At 42.9% G+C, this 18,586-nt stretch overlaps 1 protein-coding gene and 1 long non-coding RNA gene across 3 annotated transcripts in view; one reads left to right on the forward strand and one right to left on the reverse strand.

Moving 5' to 3' along the window:
- Positions 1-3,706: 3,706 nt before the first annotated feature.
- Positions 3,707-10,398, reverse strand: LOC124855299. Its single transcript, XR_007035058.1, has 4 exons — positions 8,218-10,398; positions 6,961-7,031; positions 4,241-4,269; positions 3,707-3,914 (listed from the first exon to the last, which is right to left on the reverse strand). It is a non-coding gene; the product is annotated as an uncharacterized LOC124855299 (long non-coding RNA).
- The window catches only part of ldlrap1b (low density lipoprotein receptor adaptor protein 1b), a 39,103-nt gene continuing 28,050 nt past the window's right edge, over positions 7,534-18,586 (forward strand). The window contains exon 1 of one of the 2 annotated variants that reach the window (XM_047345055.1): positions 7,534-7,881. In XM_047345055.1, the coding sequence (XP_047201011.1) occupies positions 7,797-7,881 (85 nt within the window). In that variant the 5' untranslated portion in view covers positions 7,534-7,796. The remainder of the gene's footprint in view (positions 7,882-18,586) is intronic. The other variant, XM_047345054.1, reaches the window with a different exon arrangement.

The raw sequence follows: 18,586 nt of genomic DNA on the forward strand, positions 1-18,586 counted from the left end.
GGGGGGAAGGAGCCTGAGCTTGTGCGGGAGGTCGAGAGATATCGACTAGAAATAGTCGGGCTCGCCTCCACGCACAGCTTGGGCTCTGGAACCCATCTCCTCGAGAGGGGCTGGACTCTCTTCTACTCTGGAGTGGCCCACGGGGAGAGGCGGTGGGCTGGGGTGGGTTTGCTTGTTGCCCCCCAGCTCAGCCGTCTCGTGTTGGGGTTTACCCCAGTGGATGAGAGGGTCATATCCCTGCGCCTTCGGGTTGGGGAGAGGTCTCTGACTATCATTTCAGCCTACAGGCCGAGTGGCAGTTCAGAGTACCCGGCCTTCTTGGCGTCCCTGTCGGGGGTGCTGGATAGTGCCCCTCCCGGGGACACCATTATTCTGCTGGGGGACTTCAACGCCCACGTGGGGAACAACAGTGACACCTGGAGAGGCGTGATCGGGAGGAATGGCCTCCCCGATCTGAATCCGAGTGGTGTTTTGTTATTGGACTTCTGTGCTAGTCACGGATTGTCCATAATGAACACCATGTTCAAACATAAGGGTGTCCATCAGTGCACTTGGCACTAGGACACCCTAGGCGGGAGGTCGATGATCGACTTTGTTGTCGTATCATCAGACCTTCGGCCGCATGTTTTGGACACTCGGGTGAAGAGAGGGGCTGAGCTGTCCACTGATCATCACCTGGTGGTGAGTTGGATCCGCTGGAGGAGGAGAAAGCCGGACAGACTTGGCAGGCCCAAGCGCATAGTGAGGGTCTGCTGGGAACGCCTGGCGGAGCCCTCGGCCAGGGATGTATTCAACTCCCACCTCCGGGAGAGCTTCGACCAGATCCCGGGGGATGTTGGAGACAGAGTCCGAGTGGACCATGTTCTCCGCATCTATTGTCGATGCTGTTGCCCGTAGCTGCGGCTGTAAGGTCTGCGATACCTGTCGCGGCGGCAATCCCAGAACCCGGTGGTGGACACCGGCAGTAAGGGATGTTGTTAAACTGAAGGAGTCCTATTGGCTGTGGTTGGCTTGTGGGACTCCTGAGGCGGCTGACGGGTACCGTGAGGCCAAGCGTGCTGCGGGCCGGGCTGTGGCAGAGGCAAAAACTCGGGCCTGGGAAGAGTTCGGTGAGGCCATGGAGAAGGACTACCGGTTGGCCTCGAAGCGATTCTGGCAAACCGTCCGTTGCCTCAGGAGGGGGAAGCAGTGCTTCGCCAACACTGTTTATAGTGGGGGCGGGAGACTGCTGACCCCGACTGAGGACGTTATCGGGTGGTGGAAGGAGTACTTCGAGGATCTCCTCAATCCTGCCATCACGCATTCCGTGGTGGAAACAGAGGCTGGGGACCCGGGGTTGGACTCTTTCATCACCCAGGCTGAAGTCACCGAGGTGGTTAGGGAGCTCCGCGGTGGCAGGGCTTCGGGGGTGGATGAGATCCGCCCTGGGTACCTCGGGTCTCTGGATGTTGTTGGGCTGTCATGGTTGACACGTCTCTTCAACATTGCGTGGCGGTCGGGGACAGTGCCTCTGGACTGGCAGACTGGGGTGGTGGTCCCCCTTCATAAGAAGGGGTACCGGACGGTGTGTTCCAACTACAGGGGGGATCACACTCCTCAGCCTCACTGGTAAGGCCTACGCCAGGGTATTGGAGAGGAGAGTCCGGCCGATAGTCGAACCTCGGCTTCAGGAGGAGCAGTGTGGTTTTCGTCCTGGCCGTGGAACACTGGACCAGCTCTATACCCTCTACAGGGTGCTCGAGGGTTCATGGGAGTTTGCCCAACCGGTTCACATGTGTTTTGTGGACCTGGAGAAGGCATTCGACTGTGTCCCTCGTGATGCCCTGTGGGGGCTGCTCCAGGAGTATGGAATCGGGGGCCCTTTATTAGGGGCCATCCGGTTTCTGTTCAAGCGGAGCAGGAGTTTGGTCCGCATTGCCGGCACTAAGTCGGACCTGTTCCCGGTGCATGTTGGACTCCGGCAGGGCTGCCCTTTGTCACCGGTCCTGTCCATAACTTTTATGAACAGGATTTCTAGCTGCAGCCAAGGGCCGGAGGGGGTCGGGTTTGGGGACCAGAGGATTTCGTCTCTTCTTTTTGCAGATGACGTGGTCCTGCTGGCCCCCTCTAGCCAAGACCTACAGCATGCGCTGTGGCGGTTTGCAGCCGAGTGTGAAGCGGCTGGGATGAGGATCAGCTCCTCCAAATCCGAGGCCATGGTACTCGACCGGAAAAGGGTGGCTTGTCCTCTTCAGGTTGGAGGGGAGTTCCTGTCTCAAGTGGAGGAGTTTAAGTATCTCGGGGTCTTGTTCACGAGTGAGGGAAGAATGGAGCGGGAGATCGACAGACGGATCGGTGCGGCTGCCACAGTAATGGGGGCACTGTGCCGGTCCGTTGTGGTGAAGAGAGAGCTGAGCCGAAAAGCAAAGCTCTCAATTTACTGGTCGGTCTACGTTCCTACCCTCACCTATGGCCATGAACTTTGGGTCATGACCGAAAGAACGAGATCCCGGATACAAGCAACTGAAATGAGCTTCCTCCGTAGGGTGGCAGGGCACTCCCTTAGAGATAGGGTGAGGAGCTCGGCCATCCGGGAGGGGCTCGGAGTAGAGCGGCGGCTCTCCCACATCGAGAGGAGCCAGTTGAGGTTGCTCGGGCATCTATACCGGATGCCTCCTGGACGTCTTCCTCAGGAGGTGTTCCAGGCACGTCCCACCGGGGGGAGGTCCAGGGGACGGCCCAGGACACGCTGGAGGGACTATGTCTCTCGGCTCCTCCCCCTGGAGGAACTGGAGGAGGTGTCTGGAGAGAGGGACGTCTGGGCGTCTCTGTTGAGTCTGCTGCCCCCGCGACCCGGTCCTGGATAAGCGGAAGACGACGAGTACGAGATAAAACATCTCTGGAGGGAAAAAAACGTAAAATGATGACTAAGACGATCAGTTGTGTTGCAATATTAATGATATTTAACACCTAATTTAGATTTTTTTTTATATACAGTGCTGTTTAACAGCAATTCCGATTACAGATTTCTTCCCTTTTGGCACTTTCTGTCACACTTAAATGTTTCAGATCAAAGTAATGAACCCTAAACCTAATAACTGGTTGTGCCTGTTTTGGCAGCAGCTTCAAGCTTTTGTGTTATCAGCCAACTGTGGAAGAATTGTGGTCCTGTCCTTTGCAGGACTGGGTGTGGCAATTAAAATCAGCTTTCAAAAAAAATTTCTTAGTCACAAGTAATGCATGATTTTCCAAGGGTTGAGATGGATAGGTTTTTCGCCCCCTAAATATAAGTTTGATATAAAAAATTCAGTTAAAAAAGATGTAAGGGTTCCTTTTTCCCAGCACTGCTGTGCTGGTAACCCAAAGTGCAAGGTTTTCTCTTTACCACTAGGAGGCAGTGTCAATCTCTACAATGCCAATCAAAACAGATTAACTGTCCAGACAGGATCTTGTTAAGAACTCTGAGAAAACCCATTATTCTCTCTTTTTAAGACCATAAAATCCATTTAGCACTGACAAAAGGAAAGCATGAATACAATCGTTCTGAACATGACTGTTTGAAGCACTGTGACCACAGCAATAAAAGGTTTGGTGGGTAGATGGAGGCAAGAAATGAAAGCCAGGGAGAAATCCTGAACATTAATGCAATTTTTCTTTCAACCTCACCCACCTGCATTCTTTACATTTTATATTTAGATTCACTTGCAGAGAGATTTTGCTCCCTGAGTCTTTGATTTTATTCTGAGATATGTCCTGAAAACACAGACATTTAGTACTGATTTTGATCAGAGTGATAATTCCTCCAGTGCATATTTTCCCTTTCTTGAGGATAAGGAAGCTCCTCCTTACAAGGACAGTGCATTTCAATGCATGAAAGAAGCCCTCTGCTCAGCATTCTGCCATGTTCCATGCTTCCTGAAGCACACCTAATAAACCTGCGCAGGGAGAAACTCATCAGGTTATTACTTACATAGTACAAAACTTCGCAAAATCTCAGTCAACATTTGGCTCCTTTTTACTTGTTCTCTTATTAAAAATCTGCTGTAAATAGATTTTAAAAGCAAAAGGATCTAAATTAAGGAGTACTGAGGTAATTGTTAGTTTCTTTTTTATCAGAATTCTCAAAATCAAGTAATCCAGGTAAATTTATGCACATGTACTCCCACGTTTCCTGCTGCAAGGATGCTTACTCTAAAATAAATAAGAATATTGCACAGTGAAGAGTTTGAGCTGTTGTAGGTTGGTCAACCTGTTGACGTACCCTTCTCCAGTTTTTACTCCTGGCTATTGCTGAAAAAAAAAAAACAAAGGTATAATTTTCATCACTTCTCTGAGGCTGCAGCAGCACTTTACAAAAACTCTACATGACCGAGAAGAGACATTAGTTCTTTGAATACTCGCGGTTTTTGGTCTGAGTATTTTAGACAGGAAAGCACGTAGGATCACTTCTTGCCAAGCTTCAAATTGATTATTTGCCTAATGTGTCCCCAGGGACGTCTTAACCCACTGTACTTGCGTCACTGAGCCTGTCATCTCGTGTAGTCTGGTTCTGCAGGATTTTTTGCAAGCCTTTCTCCTGAGTGGTTTCGTTTGAAGGCTAATGATGTAAGCTCTGAGCAATGCAGCATGAAGGTGTAGCTTGGTATCAACAGAAATCGTTTGATAAGAAGCCCAAAACAAATACGAGCACCAATTTCTCTAAGGAAAATCCCATAGAAATGAAGACCTTCCCAAATACATATCAGATATGACAATAAATGTGTGTTTTTTAGCCTATTTTTATTATTTACACTTAGGAGTTAGTTTCACAGGAAGTGCTAGTTGACCAATACTTTACTTACTTTTGTCCACGAAACATATAATCATGCTTAATACACTGGAATTACACTTGTTTTAATATATAATTGACAAATTGTCCTTCCTGTTCTGCAAATGAAGAACTACATGCCTTGGAACACGTTTTTATAGATCAGATGCACCATCACATTCACTCTAATAAGGGAACATGGCTTTAAAATAAAAAGAAACTCCCATCTTTGCCCTACAGTTAGGAAAATGCAATTCAGAAAATCTGCTAAAAAGAAATAATAAAGTGTATACAGTGCTCAACTTGAGTCTGGTACTTGATTTTATAAAGGTATAAAAATTAAGAACAATTAGGCTCTAAAATCTTGTATGGCCATAATGAAGTTGAAAAACATAACATGTACTGCAGATGAAAGCAATGTTCCAAACAGTTATCTTTAAAAAAAATATGCGACGTAATCAAGATTTGCCCTTCTAATAAAATATAAAACAAAACAAAATTACATTCTGAAAATGTGTGTACAGGTCCTTCTCAAAATATTAGCATATTGTGATAAAGTTCATTATTTTCCATAATGTCATGATGAAAATTTAACATTCATATATTTTAGATTCATTGCACACTAACTGAAATATTTCAGGTCTTTTATTGTCTTAATACGGATGATTTTGGCATACAGCTCATGAAAACCCAAAATTCCTATCTCACAAAATTAGCATATTTCATCCGACCAATAAAAGAAAAGTGTTTTTAATACAAACAATGTCAACCTTCAAATAATCATGTACAGTTATGCACTCAATACTTGGTCGGGAATCCTTTGGCAGAAATGACTGCTTCAATGCGGCGTGGCATGGAGGCAATCAGCCTGTGGCACTGCTGAGGTCTTATGGAGGCCCAGGATGCTTCGATAGCGGCCTTTAGCTCATCCAGAGTGTTGGGTCTTGAGTCTCTCAACGTTCTCTTCACAATATCCCACAGATTCTCTATGGGGTTCAGGTCAGGAGAGTTGGCAGGCCAATTGAGCACAGTGATACCATGGTCAGTAAATCATTTACCAGTGGTTTTGGCACTGTGAGCAGGTGCCAGGTCGTGCTGAAAAATGAAATCTTCATCTCCAAAAAGCTTTTCAGCAGATGGAAGCATGAAGTGCTCCAAAATCTCCTGATAGCTAGCTGCATTGACCCTGCCCTTGATAAAACACAGTGGACCAACACCAGCAGCTGACACGGCACCCCAGACCATCACTGACTGTGGGTACTTGACACTGGACTTCTGGCATTTTGGCATTTCCTTCTCCCCAGTCTTCCTCCAGACTCTGGCACCTTGATTTCCGAATGACATGCAGAATTTGCTTTCATCCGAAAAAAGTACTTTAGACCACTGAGAAACAGTCCAGTGCTGCTTCTCTGTAGCCCAGGTCAGGCGCTTCTGCCGCTGTTTCTGGTTCAAAAGTGGCTTGACCTGGGGAATGCGGCACCTGTAGCCGATTTCCTGCACATGCCTGTGCACGGTGGCTCTGGATGTTTCTACTCTAGACTCAGTCCACTGCTTCCGCAAGTCCCCCAAGGTCTGGAATCGGCCCTTCTCCACAATCTTCCTCAGGGTCCGGTCACCTCTTCTCGTTGTGCAGCATTTTCTGCCACACGTTTTCCTTCCCACAGACTTCCCACTGAGGTGCCTTGATACAGCACTCTGGGAACAGCCTATTCGTTCAGAAATTTATTTCTGTGTCTTACCCTCTTGCTTGAGGATGTCAATAGTGGCCTTCTGGACAGCAGTCAGGTCGGCAGTCTTACCCATGATTGGGGTTTTGAGTGATGAACCAGGCTGGGAGTTTTAAAGGCCTCAGGAATCTTTTGCAGGTGTTTAGAGTTAACTCGTTGATTCAGATGATTAGGTTCATAGCTCGTTTAGAGACCCTTTTAATGATATGCTAATTTTGTGAGATAGGAATTTTGGGTTTTCATGAGCTGTATGCCAAAATCATCCGTATTAAGACAATAAAAGACCTGAAATATTTCAGTTAGTGTCCAATGAATCTAAAATATATGAATGTTACATTTTCATCATGACATTATGGAAAATAATGAACTTTATCACAACATGCTAATATTTTGAGAAGGACCTGTATGTGTGTGTGAATATATTTGTAAGCCCCAAATTAGTCATACCCCTTGATTTAGAGTAATTCTGCAGTTGTTCCAACATGTTCTGGAGTCCCAACTTGAATCTGATAGAGGATCTGGGGAGGTAGCAAAAGATGAGGATGATGGCAAGGAACCCTTCCTTCGAAAAGACTTGAAGCTCATTGCAAAAGACAAATCATGAAATATACCAGTGGAGACATGCAAAAAGCTGGTCAGTAATTACAAAACGCAATTGGTTGCTGCAATAAAGGCTTATTATTGTGATGATAAAGGTAAATAAAGTATTTACCTTTATCTAACCCCCCCCCCCCAACCCACACACATATATATATATACACAGTTATTGGAGTGATTCGACCCAGCCCTATATACTCTCCGCACCTGCCCAGATAAATCCATCTGCGGAGGTGAGTTACCTGAATTTATGACGTAAGCGTTGACGTGTTTGTCACCTTAAAAAAAAAAAAAACAACAAACGTGTTTGGATCATTTGTCTTAGGAAACACTGGGTTGAAGCAACCGTGCCGAAGCTTCAGCGCCTTTTAAGAAGAGGAACTACAGCCACACCGCGACTACCGATGCCGCTACGGCCGCTTGCGTAACACCACAAAGCGGCCGTAGCGCACGCACGTTTTCCGGCTAATTTGCATACATAACACCGCCCAGGGGACGAGCATGATAATCCACTGTCGAGTGAATCTGAGCTGAGCTGAACTGAGCGGAGCGGTGAAGGAAACAGCCGAATATTAATATAAAAAAAAAAGTTTGGACGTGTGAGAGGTGGTTTAAATCAAGGGAGGAGAGTCGACAGAGACGGACAGGCGCTCGCTGGGCTCTTCGCCCCACTTCTGTCTTAAAATATGGACGCTTTAAAATCCGCTGGAAGGGCGATTATACGGAGCCCGAGCATTGCTAAACAGACGTGGGGATCAGGCAGACATAAAAGTAAGTGGCAGTCTGTTGCTCAACGCGTTTCTGCGGTTTGTGTTAGCGTTAGCTGGCGGCGTAGCCAAGCTAGGTTGTGTTTTCTCTGCTTTACAACTTCGCTTGGCTTTAAAATGTCTCACAGCGTAGAGGGGAGATGCCTGATTAACCAGCCCAGCGTAGCAGTGATGTACTCCGGGAAACGGCGAAGCTTTTGAACTTGACACTTAGTCGCAAAGCTGACTCTTTTCTAAGTCCAGCTCCCTGAACTCCGCAAGTCGGCTTGTAGCCCAAAGTGGGAACGAAGTTGTGGGAAATCCTAACGTTTTCCCGTCACGTCAGTTTTCCCAGCCTGACCTGGTCGGTAGTGTTTAACAGAGTCTCCGCGGGGAGCTCCAGTACCCCCATGATCCAGACTTGTTAGCCGCACGGAAAGAGGGAGGTGTGTGGTCGCCTTCGTGGCAAGCCGGTGCAGTCCTGTTGCTATGGAGATGCGAAATGTGAAACAAAAAGCACGAGGCTCCAGGAAGGACCGGTGGTGCATTCTTCAGTAATAGGACATTTCCCACTGATTCATGGTGAAATCAACTACCAGGACAGAAAACGCCAGGGTTTTGAATAATGTCTGACTTTGACTGTCGTGCTGCTGGCGTGGAGCTTCACCTACACGCTGATCTCATGTGTTTGTTTCCACAAAGAGGGGGATGCCCCCTGTTTCAGTGTGCCTCTCATCCTCTTTTAATTCATAGACAAAAGGGCAGTTGGCTGCATGGTGTGTTGCTTTGTTTTGGTAGAGGAGAAAAAGGGATGCACATCCAGCCAGTCCTGAAATCTCATCCTGATCTGGACGTGTGGACCGTGGCTCTGATTCCAGTCAGTGGCTAAATGTTATGACATTGAAGCAGGCGCTGTCAATCATCCATTCATACAACACATTAATCTGATCTTCCTTTTTTTTTCTATATAATCATAATCCTCTTGATCTTCCTCTTTTTTTTTTTTTGACTGTTGCAATGTAATTTCTGTCTCAACTGTGTTCTTAATTAAAGGCAGCCTGTCTCTGCATGTTGTGTCATGCCCCAAAGTGGACCCTGTCTTTTGCTTGCAACCCAGTTATTGTTTAGCTTTTTCTTTGATGCCCTCAGATTTGGATTCAACTATTTCAAACATGCAGTAAGTCTAAGTTTAGGTCTAAACTAGAAGCATTATTAATTTTCTGGTTGTAGCATTGTGTAATAATATGGTCGTTATCATTTTTCTCACTATTTAAAGTAGAAGTAGTGTTTGTTTTTTCATTTGGCTCTTCCTTTGGATCTGTTTCCTGTTTGGTTTTGACTATCTGCTGAGCTAAGTGAGAACAACATCCTTTTTTTTTTTTTTTTTAAGTGTGGAAAACGTTTGCATCATCATCAATATTTTAAAAACATCAGAGTCATGTTTAACTTCTCAGTAAGAAAATTGTGGTCGGCAGAAAGGCTCTGTTTGGACTGAAGAGAAACTGCTTTCTCACTCTTCCCCAGTCATGCGGTGGTATTTTTAGTGTTGTCAGCATTGAAGCAGCAGATATCAGAATGCCTTCTTGGTCTAACCTTGTGGATGGTTGAACTGAAATGTGCACAGTGTGGGTGATGCTGCTTCCAGAGATCCAAGTTGAGACTAATTGGGATTTTTCATAATATTCAGATGGTGTTGCAACAGTGGAATCAGTTGTGTTGGTGTTAAATGATATGTTGGTAATACTTTTTTTATTTATTAAACAATGGCTTTCCTCTTGCTACTATTCCAAAGTTTGCAGAGCATGAGAGTAATATTTGTCCTGTAAGCAAGTTCTCCCACCTGAGCTGAGTATTTCTACACCTCCTCCAGAGTTCCTATGGACTTTTTGGCTGCTTCTTTCTTTGCTCCTTCATATATCATGTGCATAAAACTAAAAATGCAGATTTCTTTCTTCTTACTTTGTGTTTATTTTCTATTTTCTATCAGAATTGGCTGGTTCTGGTTTATCCAGTCCCCTCTAGCTGTTTGGCCCCTGCAGTGTGGACGGTCAGTCCTCTGTCCACCGTACAAAGTCACCCAATGAAGAGAGAGCGGTGGGCTGCTATGTTGTAATGGAGATTGCTTCCTACTGGATTCCTTTATGGTGTAGTAAACCCCTACTGATTTACAGCACTGTTGGTTACTATGCATCAGTGTGCTGCCTCCGTGTGTAAGGCAGGGGATGGTGTCATGTGGAGACGGGGCTGCACAATCCTGCTTTGTCATAGTTTTTCATGAAGGGCATCTTTAATCCTCTGAGAGGGGGAAATTGATGTTTAGCTTCTTCTGGTTCTAGCTGACACAGCTGCCAAAATATCACACTCCAAATTGTCATAATTGTTATTTTAGAGTATTTATAACGAGTGCTGGCATACTCAGTTGCAGTAAAATGATGTTGTGAGGCAAGTAGCTGATCTGTCATGTTGAATTTGGCCCTTTGAGTCTAAAAGGATTGTTTTAAATGTAGTCCAAAAAGTTACATTTCACATAAAAATAGGAGCATCTTTGATGTTCTCCACTTTTACACATTCTTTCTTCTTCCATTAAAGGGGACATATCATGGAAAATCCACTTTTTTAGCCTTTAAATACATTTTGTTGTGTACTTAGGGTCTGTAGGAGTGCAGAAAGGTTGAATTTAGTCACTCAAGGTGTTGCGGAGATATCTTTATACTCTGCTTGAATCATTTTTCAGTCCGCTCAGTTTTCTCTATCATCTGTTACGTCTTGGTATTTGCTGCGGATTAACTAAATAAGGTCATGGACTTCCTGATGATCAGTTTCACATATCCGCTGTATTTCTTTATCGCTGCGATTTTGTAATCCAAGCTTAAATATGACTACACTAAAAGAGGATAAGTTTGGTTCGGTTGCGAGCTGTTTTTGGTCCCTCAGCATCAGAACCTCTTCGAAGTGCCTGGTTAAATTTTATTTTTAATTGAAATGAAAACCTTCCCCACTTCAAGGACGAGTTCTTTAGCAACCTCTGATGGTATCAAGAAGGTTTTGCTGAAAGACTGATTAAGGGGTCAGTTCCTTCTGTCGATGGAAACGATGGACGCAGCAAAGCGCTGAGCTACAAATAGCTACAATGGAGCTAAAAATAACAGCTAACGTTATTTTAGACATGAATTTATTGTGTGTTGATATGACGTCCTGACCATTGTTTTGATGGTAGTAGCATCGTGGCTTCTGGTTGTTAGCACTATGTGGTGCTTTTAGCTCCTTGAGGACATATACGTTCTGGGTGTTTTGAATGTTGTTGCCGGGTAAACAGTTTTACATTGTTTTTGCCGTTTTTGTCTTGTTTCTGCGGCGCTAGATGATTTTGTCAAACTACAAAAATGGCCGAACTGGTTAAAGTGCAGCGCTCCTTGACCTGGAGGGGGGCGGGGTGTGAAGTGCATCAACAGCATTTAAAGAGACCACACCAAAACGAGTCGCTCTCAGACGCACCTCAGAACAGGAGTAAAAAAGGAGTCTGAAGGTACAGTAACAAGGACTTCAGACCAACGCATTGCAGTTCCATTTTATATAGGCCACAACTGAATAAACTCAGTGTGAAAAGGAAGGATTTAAAAGCAAGATATTAAACTTGGCAGGAAGTTGACTGCTTCACTGGTTCTCTTTCATGGTGGGAAATAATTGATGTAATCTTCTTTAGCCATATGTTGAGGCATATGTTCATGGAGTTTATCAGCTTCAGTGTTAGGAGATCTTTGAGTAGAAGAAAGGAGAATTAAAAACCAAGGAAGGAGACTGCTACTACTTATAATAATAATAATAATAATTAATTATAATATTGTAAGTGCAGAATGATGTCAATCTTGAAGTGGTCATAGTGATCGTGATTCATTTTTCTACAAACCTACACATCCTTCCTTTTTTTGTGTGTTCAAAGGAAACAGGTTGAGCTGTATATTTCCTGTAGAACAGAGCTGTGAAGGCCTACGTCATTAGACGATGTTGGTGTACACTGATTCGCTGTGATGGATCTTTGGTATCTCTAGGGTGTTTTTGTTCAACAAAGTGGAACCAAAGTGAGCTTGCTGCTACTAAAGTAGCACTTGTTCCTGATAAGAGTAATTTAGGTGAAACCCTCTCTAAAAGTGGTCTACAGCTTGGTGGAAATCCCTCGGACTACATTCATTATACAGGTCCTTCTCAAAATATTAGCATGTTGTGATCAAATTCATTATTTTCCATAATGTCATGATGAAAATTTAACATTGATATATTTTAGATTCATTGCACACTAACTGAAATATTTCAGGTCTTTTATTGTCTTAATACGGATGATTGTGGCATACAGCTCATGAAAACCCAAAATTCCTATCTCACAAAATTAGCATATCATTAAAAGGGTCTCTAAACGAGCTATGAACCTAATCATCTGAATCAACGAGTTAACTCTAAACACCTGCAAAAGATTCCTGAGGCCTTTAAAACTCCCAGCCTGGTTCATCACTCAAAGACCCCAATCATGGGTAAGACTGCCGACCTGACTGCTGTCCAGAAGGCCACTATTGACACCCTCAAGCAAGAGGGTAAGACACAGAAAGAAATTTCTGAACGAATAGGCTGTTCCCAGAGTGCTGTATCAAGGCACCTCAGTGGGAAGTCTGTGGGAAGGAAAAAGTGTGGCAGAAAACGCTGCACAACGAGAAGAGGTGACCGGACCCTGAGGAAGATTGTGGAGAAGGGCCGATTCCAGACCTTGGGGGACCTGCGGAAGCAGTGGACTGAGTCTGCAGTAGAAACATCCAGAGCCACCGTGCACAGGCGTGTGCAGGAAATGGGCTACAGGTGCCGCATTCCCCAGGTCAAGCCACTTTTGAACCAGAAACAGCGGCAGAAGCGCCTGACCTGGGCTACAGAGAAGCAGCACTGGACTGTTGCTCAGTGGTCCAAAGTACTTTTTTCGGATGAAAGCAAATTCTGCATGTCATTCGGAAATCAAGGTGCCAGAGTCTGGAGGAAGACTGGGGAGAAGGAAATGCCAAAATGCCAGAAGTCCAGTGTCAAGTACCCACAGTCAGTGATGGTCTGGGGTGCCGTGTCAGCTGCTGGTGTTGGTCCACTGTGTTTTATCAAGGGCAGGGTCAATGCAGCTAGCTATCAGGAGATTTTGGAGCACTTCATGCTTCCATCTGCTGAAAAGCTTTTTGGAGATGAAGATTTCATTTTTCAGCATGACCTGGCACCTGCTCACATTGCCAAAACCACTGGTAAATGGTTTACTGACCATGGTATCACTGTGCTCAATTGGCCTGCCAACTCTCCTGACCTGAACCCCATAGAGAATCTGTGGGATATTGTGAAGAGAACGTTGAGAGACTCAAGACCCAACACTCTGGATGAGCTAAAGGCCGCTATCGAAGCATCCTGGGCCTCCATAAGACCTCAGCAGTGCCACAGGCTGATTGCCTCCATGCCACGCCGCATTGAAGCTGTCATTTCTGCAAAATGATTCCCGACCAAGTATTGAGTGCATAACTGTATATGATTATTTGAAGGTTTACGTTTTTTGTATTAAAAACACTTTTATTTTATTGGTCGGATGAAATATGCTAATTTTGTGAGATAGGAATTTTGGGTTTTCATGAGCTGTATGCCAAAATCATCTGTATTAAGACAATAAAAGACCTGAAATATTTCAGTTAGTGTGCAATGAATCTAAAATATATGAATGTTAAATTTTCATCATGACATTATGGAAAATAATTAACTTTATCACAATATGCTAATATTTTGAGAAGGACCTGTATAATGATTCCTTCGTTCCGTCCATGCTTGTATTGTTGTGTCCGTCCGTCCGTCTGTCCTTCCATCCATTCTTCGGTTTGTCTGTCTGTTCTTGTTGTATCTCCTTAACATCTGTTCTTCCAGCCCTTTGTATGATTATCCAATAGTACTCCCATCTGTTGGTCCATCCTTCTGCATGTTCCAAAAATATGGCATAAGAGAACTGGAGATTTTATTCTGGAAAAGTATGGTATTTTAACATAAAGAGAAAATATTCTGGCCTTGGATACCAGAAAGACATTTTAAGGCCTTACTGATATTTACTTCATCAATTGGTAAAAGTGTTTTGCCAGGTCAGACTAGCTAAGGGGACTTTCTATCAGCTGTTGGGTTCAGTGCTTGGATATTCAGCTGAAAAATATTAGAACGAGAAGTAATGCCAGTTGGCTAGTAGATTGATTTGATGTCGGTCGACTCTGCCTGCAGCCTATTGATTACTGACGCCTCATGCTGAGGTCGCTGTCCTGTACTGGTCGATGTTGAATGACTCTAATTATCACTTCATTTTCCACCAGTTCTTCCTGCCTCTCATAGCTTGGGTGGAAAGTCCAGGCAGTTATTTTTTTTGTTTCAAAATAAGGTTCTTATCCTGCTCTTGTTTAGAGAATGCATTCTTATTTGGTGCATCAACAGAGTTGCACCAGAGTCCAGCACCTCCTGTTTGGCAAGCCTGCCAGCAGAGCGTGTTGAGGATCAGTTTCATAACCCAGATTCTTGTTGAGAGTACATTCTGAACTCAGCTGGTCATGAGCCCTAATCCCCCGACTGCTATGACCACTCATTTTTCTCTCTCCTTCTACTCACTTTCCTCCTTTGAGTGGATTTAGCCGATACTAAAAGACACATGTCTCAGTGTTGGGGGTGTAAGACTCTTCCCCTCTACAAATCCCTTGCCTCAACACTCTAAAATTAATTTGAAAGGTCTTAAAATGAAATCTCAATGTTTGCAACACAATCTCCTTATTTTTGGGATAATCTAATATTGATATTTAGGAAAAGATGCATCTTCTGTTGTAATGATGGAATAGAAAAGAAGTACGAAGCTTTTTAAAAGCCTTCTGAAGGCCACAATGAAGACCTTTGACCTTATGAGTTAGGAGTTATGGGTCTATGTTTGCACCAGACTGTGGATCAGAACACTTTTAATTGGATAAGAACTTTTTCTCTTCAAATGCACAGCATCTAACTTTCTTGTAAAGCTTTGGGATGTGGATATCTCCCCTGTTAAGCTTAAGGCATCTCTTAGTTCTTCCCTTCAGGCATCTTCTCTCTCATCTACTCTGGTAGTTTATAAATTAGTCCAAAGTGCGCCAATTGGAGTCTAATAATGCTTAAACAGAGGTTTTCTTCTTATTAGAATAAGTTCACATCACCTCGAGCATTGAGGTAGAGGATCCAAATAGGCCAAGATGGAAGAAGAAATTAAGTTTTATAAAAAAATAACTGGAATATTTTCATCCCTCAGACACTCATCTAGTCTGCCTTCATTGTTTGATTGTATCTGGTAGTTTCAGGTTTTCTATGTCTATCAAGAGAATATAAAAAAGCAAAGAAGTGTAATCTACAATATGAGATCATAAAGTAGAGTTCAGTTAAAATCGTTGCATAGACCGAGCTTCTAGGCATAGTCCATAAACTGTCAATAGAGTTGAGGTTTGAGTTTTATTATTTTCACTTTGGAATACCAAACTGTTTTCAAAATATCCATGAAAAATTTGGAGATTGCTCACAATTTTTAATTTTTTTTTATCCACTATCTGCCACAACCATGCTTCACAGTTGGTAGTGTTTTTAGGTTTTAGCATTGTCCTAGTTTGGCCTAAATATCCTGCCCCTATTCATCCAAGGCCCAGTTTGGGTCTCCTTCCAGACCTCGGTGTAGTGGTGACAAATCTGAATAACTTGGCTCAAACAAACTGGTTTACATTAGTTTTTTTTATTTTTTATATCCAAGGTCCAAACCAGCTGTGTCAACAAGCAGTTGTGACCTATGATGGAAAAAGCAGATACATGTTATTCTTCTGGGCAATAAACTAATAAAGTCTGATCTCATGAACGAGCCACACCCGAGCATATCGTAATATGTTTGTTCATTATAAATTTGCATCCTCCTCTGAATCAATTAAACATACACCTGGCTGCTAAAAAATATTCACAAAATAGTAACTCTTGTACTATTTTTTATTGTTGGCTTTTCTTCCATGTTAAAAAATTTATAAATAGAAAATGGCTGGAAATTGGTATTTATTTTGCCTAACTGGGCCCACAGCAAGATCCAATTATTCCTGGATAAAATCATGAACAGTTCTGTTGCCATTTTCCCCTGTTCCACACTGCTTTCTCAGCAGTGCCAATCACCTCTGTGGTTCTTTCTGTTTTACGCTCTTGTTCATTTTCTTTGTGTTAAAAGCAAAAATGTCAATGGTAAAATAGATGTGTCACTAATATTTAAAACAATCTTCTGTGCAAATGCAAAAGAACGTAAAGACAAAGCAAAAGTACCGTGAGTCAGAGCAACATGAGGTTCTGTCAGTCTTTTTACTTTATTATGTTAACAGCAAGGAAATAAAATGTACAACCAGGCTAATATTGGCTTTTAGGATTACTGTAGATAGCAGGCTGTCTCGTCATTTGTTTAGGTTGACATTGACAGACTCCCTGCTTGAAGAGCAGTGAGTAGTGTCATCTTTGCTCACAGTTAAACTACAATCCTCTGAGGAGACTGTGTAACAAGCAGCCAGAAAACACAAGCTTTTCCCAGTTTCCCTTGCTGACGCACATCTCCAAACTAAGCAAAAACTGAGACCCTGTTGTTCATTGCTTAGGCCCCAGATGTTTTTTTTGTTGTTTTTATTTTACCAATCCGAACATTTTATATTCCACTGTGTTCAAGAGAAAGTATGCAAGTTGACTGTAGTTAGTCCAGCAAAACCTGAACAACAACGACATTGACTGTTTGAAATCCAGTGGGTTCAGATAAATTTTCTGAAAACTTCTCCAGGAGTTCTCAGAGCTTGATGACTCTTTTCAGATCTGGAGAAAACATCCATATGCTGTGTTGTGCAGAAGGGTTTTCTCTTTTCTTTTTCATTACAACAGGTTGTCTGCTTGGCTCCCTGTTCATTGAGTTTATCAACACTAAAATTTCTCCCTTTCTTCATTCTGCAGATGCATCATCAGCATGTTCCTTTTGGGGAGGGTACAATCTATTTTTTTCTTTTAATTGCCAATGTATAATTGATTGGTAAATTAAAACAAGGGTTACACAAATGAAAAGTTGTTATAGTCTTTGAAAACCTCAAAGAAAATCATGTCAGTATCAACGAGGAGAAGCCTGATTGGTGCTTATCGCTTAAAAATTATAGAAAAATAATGGGTTTATCAGAAAATGGAGTATATAATGCTCTGATAAAGAGAGAGTATGTGAATCAGTCCATTTTCCTCATGTAGGAAAAACATCACTGTTAAAATACCTTTGCCCTAATACTAATGCTCTACTTTAAATGTTTTGGTGATTCGAGTTTTAAAATGTAAGTGGATGTGTTTTGATATCTGGTTTCATAAAACTTTGACCTGCTAATACTGATCTTTTAAAGGTAGAATTAAAAGCACTTAAAATATGTTTTTTAGCCTTCCTGCCGGGGACCCTTCATTATGTCACACTGTGTGAGGAGGACCTTGCTGTTAAAAATGGTTGTATTAAAATTTTAAAACAGTTTCTGTGTATATTTCTACTAGAATATGGCAACCCTACATCCTTTGCAATAAGGTTGTAAAAATAATCAATATTTTGATATAATCGTGCAAAAAATTTATTTTTTAAAGATACTCATTTGTGTCATTATCGATATAAACAGATCCATTAGCCATTCGCCCAAATTGCCGCAATTCTTCTGGCTGCAGCGCTGCAATAACAGACATTCACCTCACTTTGGTCACTCACCTGACCAAAACAATTTGCTGCTGCTGAATATTGTAAACTCTGCTAACTTAGCGAGCATATCCAGAAAAAAAGAACACTTACACACAGTGTTCGGAGGTACCTTTTATGAGGCAGACAGACAGGAAATTCTAAACGATGCTACATGCTAGCTTGCTAACGCTATGACATTGATGTTTGAGTGCAACTTAAAAAGGTCAGTAAAATAGTAAACATCCCAGATGACAAAAGCTAATGCTATCTGTTTGTCCCCTACTTATTGGTTTTGACCTAATTAAAAAACGTTAAAGTTTGTCAAATTGAAATTAATCCTATTTTTCTGCCCTTATATAGAAATAACTCTGTGCCTTTAAAAAAAAGTTGCCATGGTATCGAGTACCCTTCATAGTATCTGTATTTACAATTTAGTTTAAAATTTTAGCATCGTGACAACCCTACTTTGCACAGTCTTGAGCTTCATTTTTAAACGCATTTCTAATATTTGACTAATTTTACAATTTCTTCTTTCAGTAAGACCTTCAATACCGAAGGGTGTTCGCAGCCTTGCCTGGTAGCGTTAAAGAAATGTCTGTTTACTGTTTAGAGCAGATGGGATGTTTGAGGTTTCCGACTGGCTGGTAACATATCATGGCTGATAAAACTGAAACTCTACGGGTTCTGTTCATCAGCTGACCTGTGGTTCTACTTTTCTTCCACTCGATTCTTTCTCCGGCCCATAGAGCTCTTAATTATTAATTTATGACTCTTAACTGTTGCCAGTTGTGACTGAATGTGTTTGCACGGCTGCAGTTTTTCTTATGTTCTCACCTCTTGGAGTTTTTTTTCCCAGTTCCTGGTGGAACATTGACTCATACTTAATCATTGTTAAGTCGGGCTGGGTTTGACTCAGTCAAACTAAAAATCCTCAGCTTTAGCTAGGCGTGTCTGGGTTTTGTTTTGCGTGGAG

The sequence above is a fragment of the Girardinichthys multiradiatus genome, chromosome 19 (genome assembly GCF_021462225.1).
Source record: "Girardinichthys multiradiatus isolate DD_20200921_A chromosome 19, DD_fGirMul_XY1, whole genome shotgun sequence".
In the NCBI taxonomy this organism is placed as follows: Eukaryota; Metazoa; Chordata; class Actinopteri; order Cyprinodontiformes; family Goodeidae; genus Girardinichthys; species Girardinichthys multiradiatus.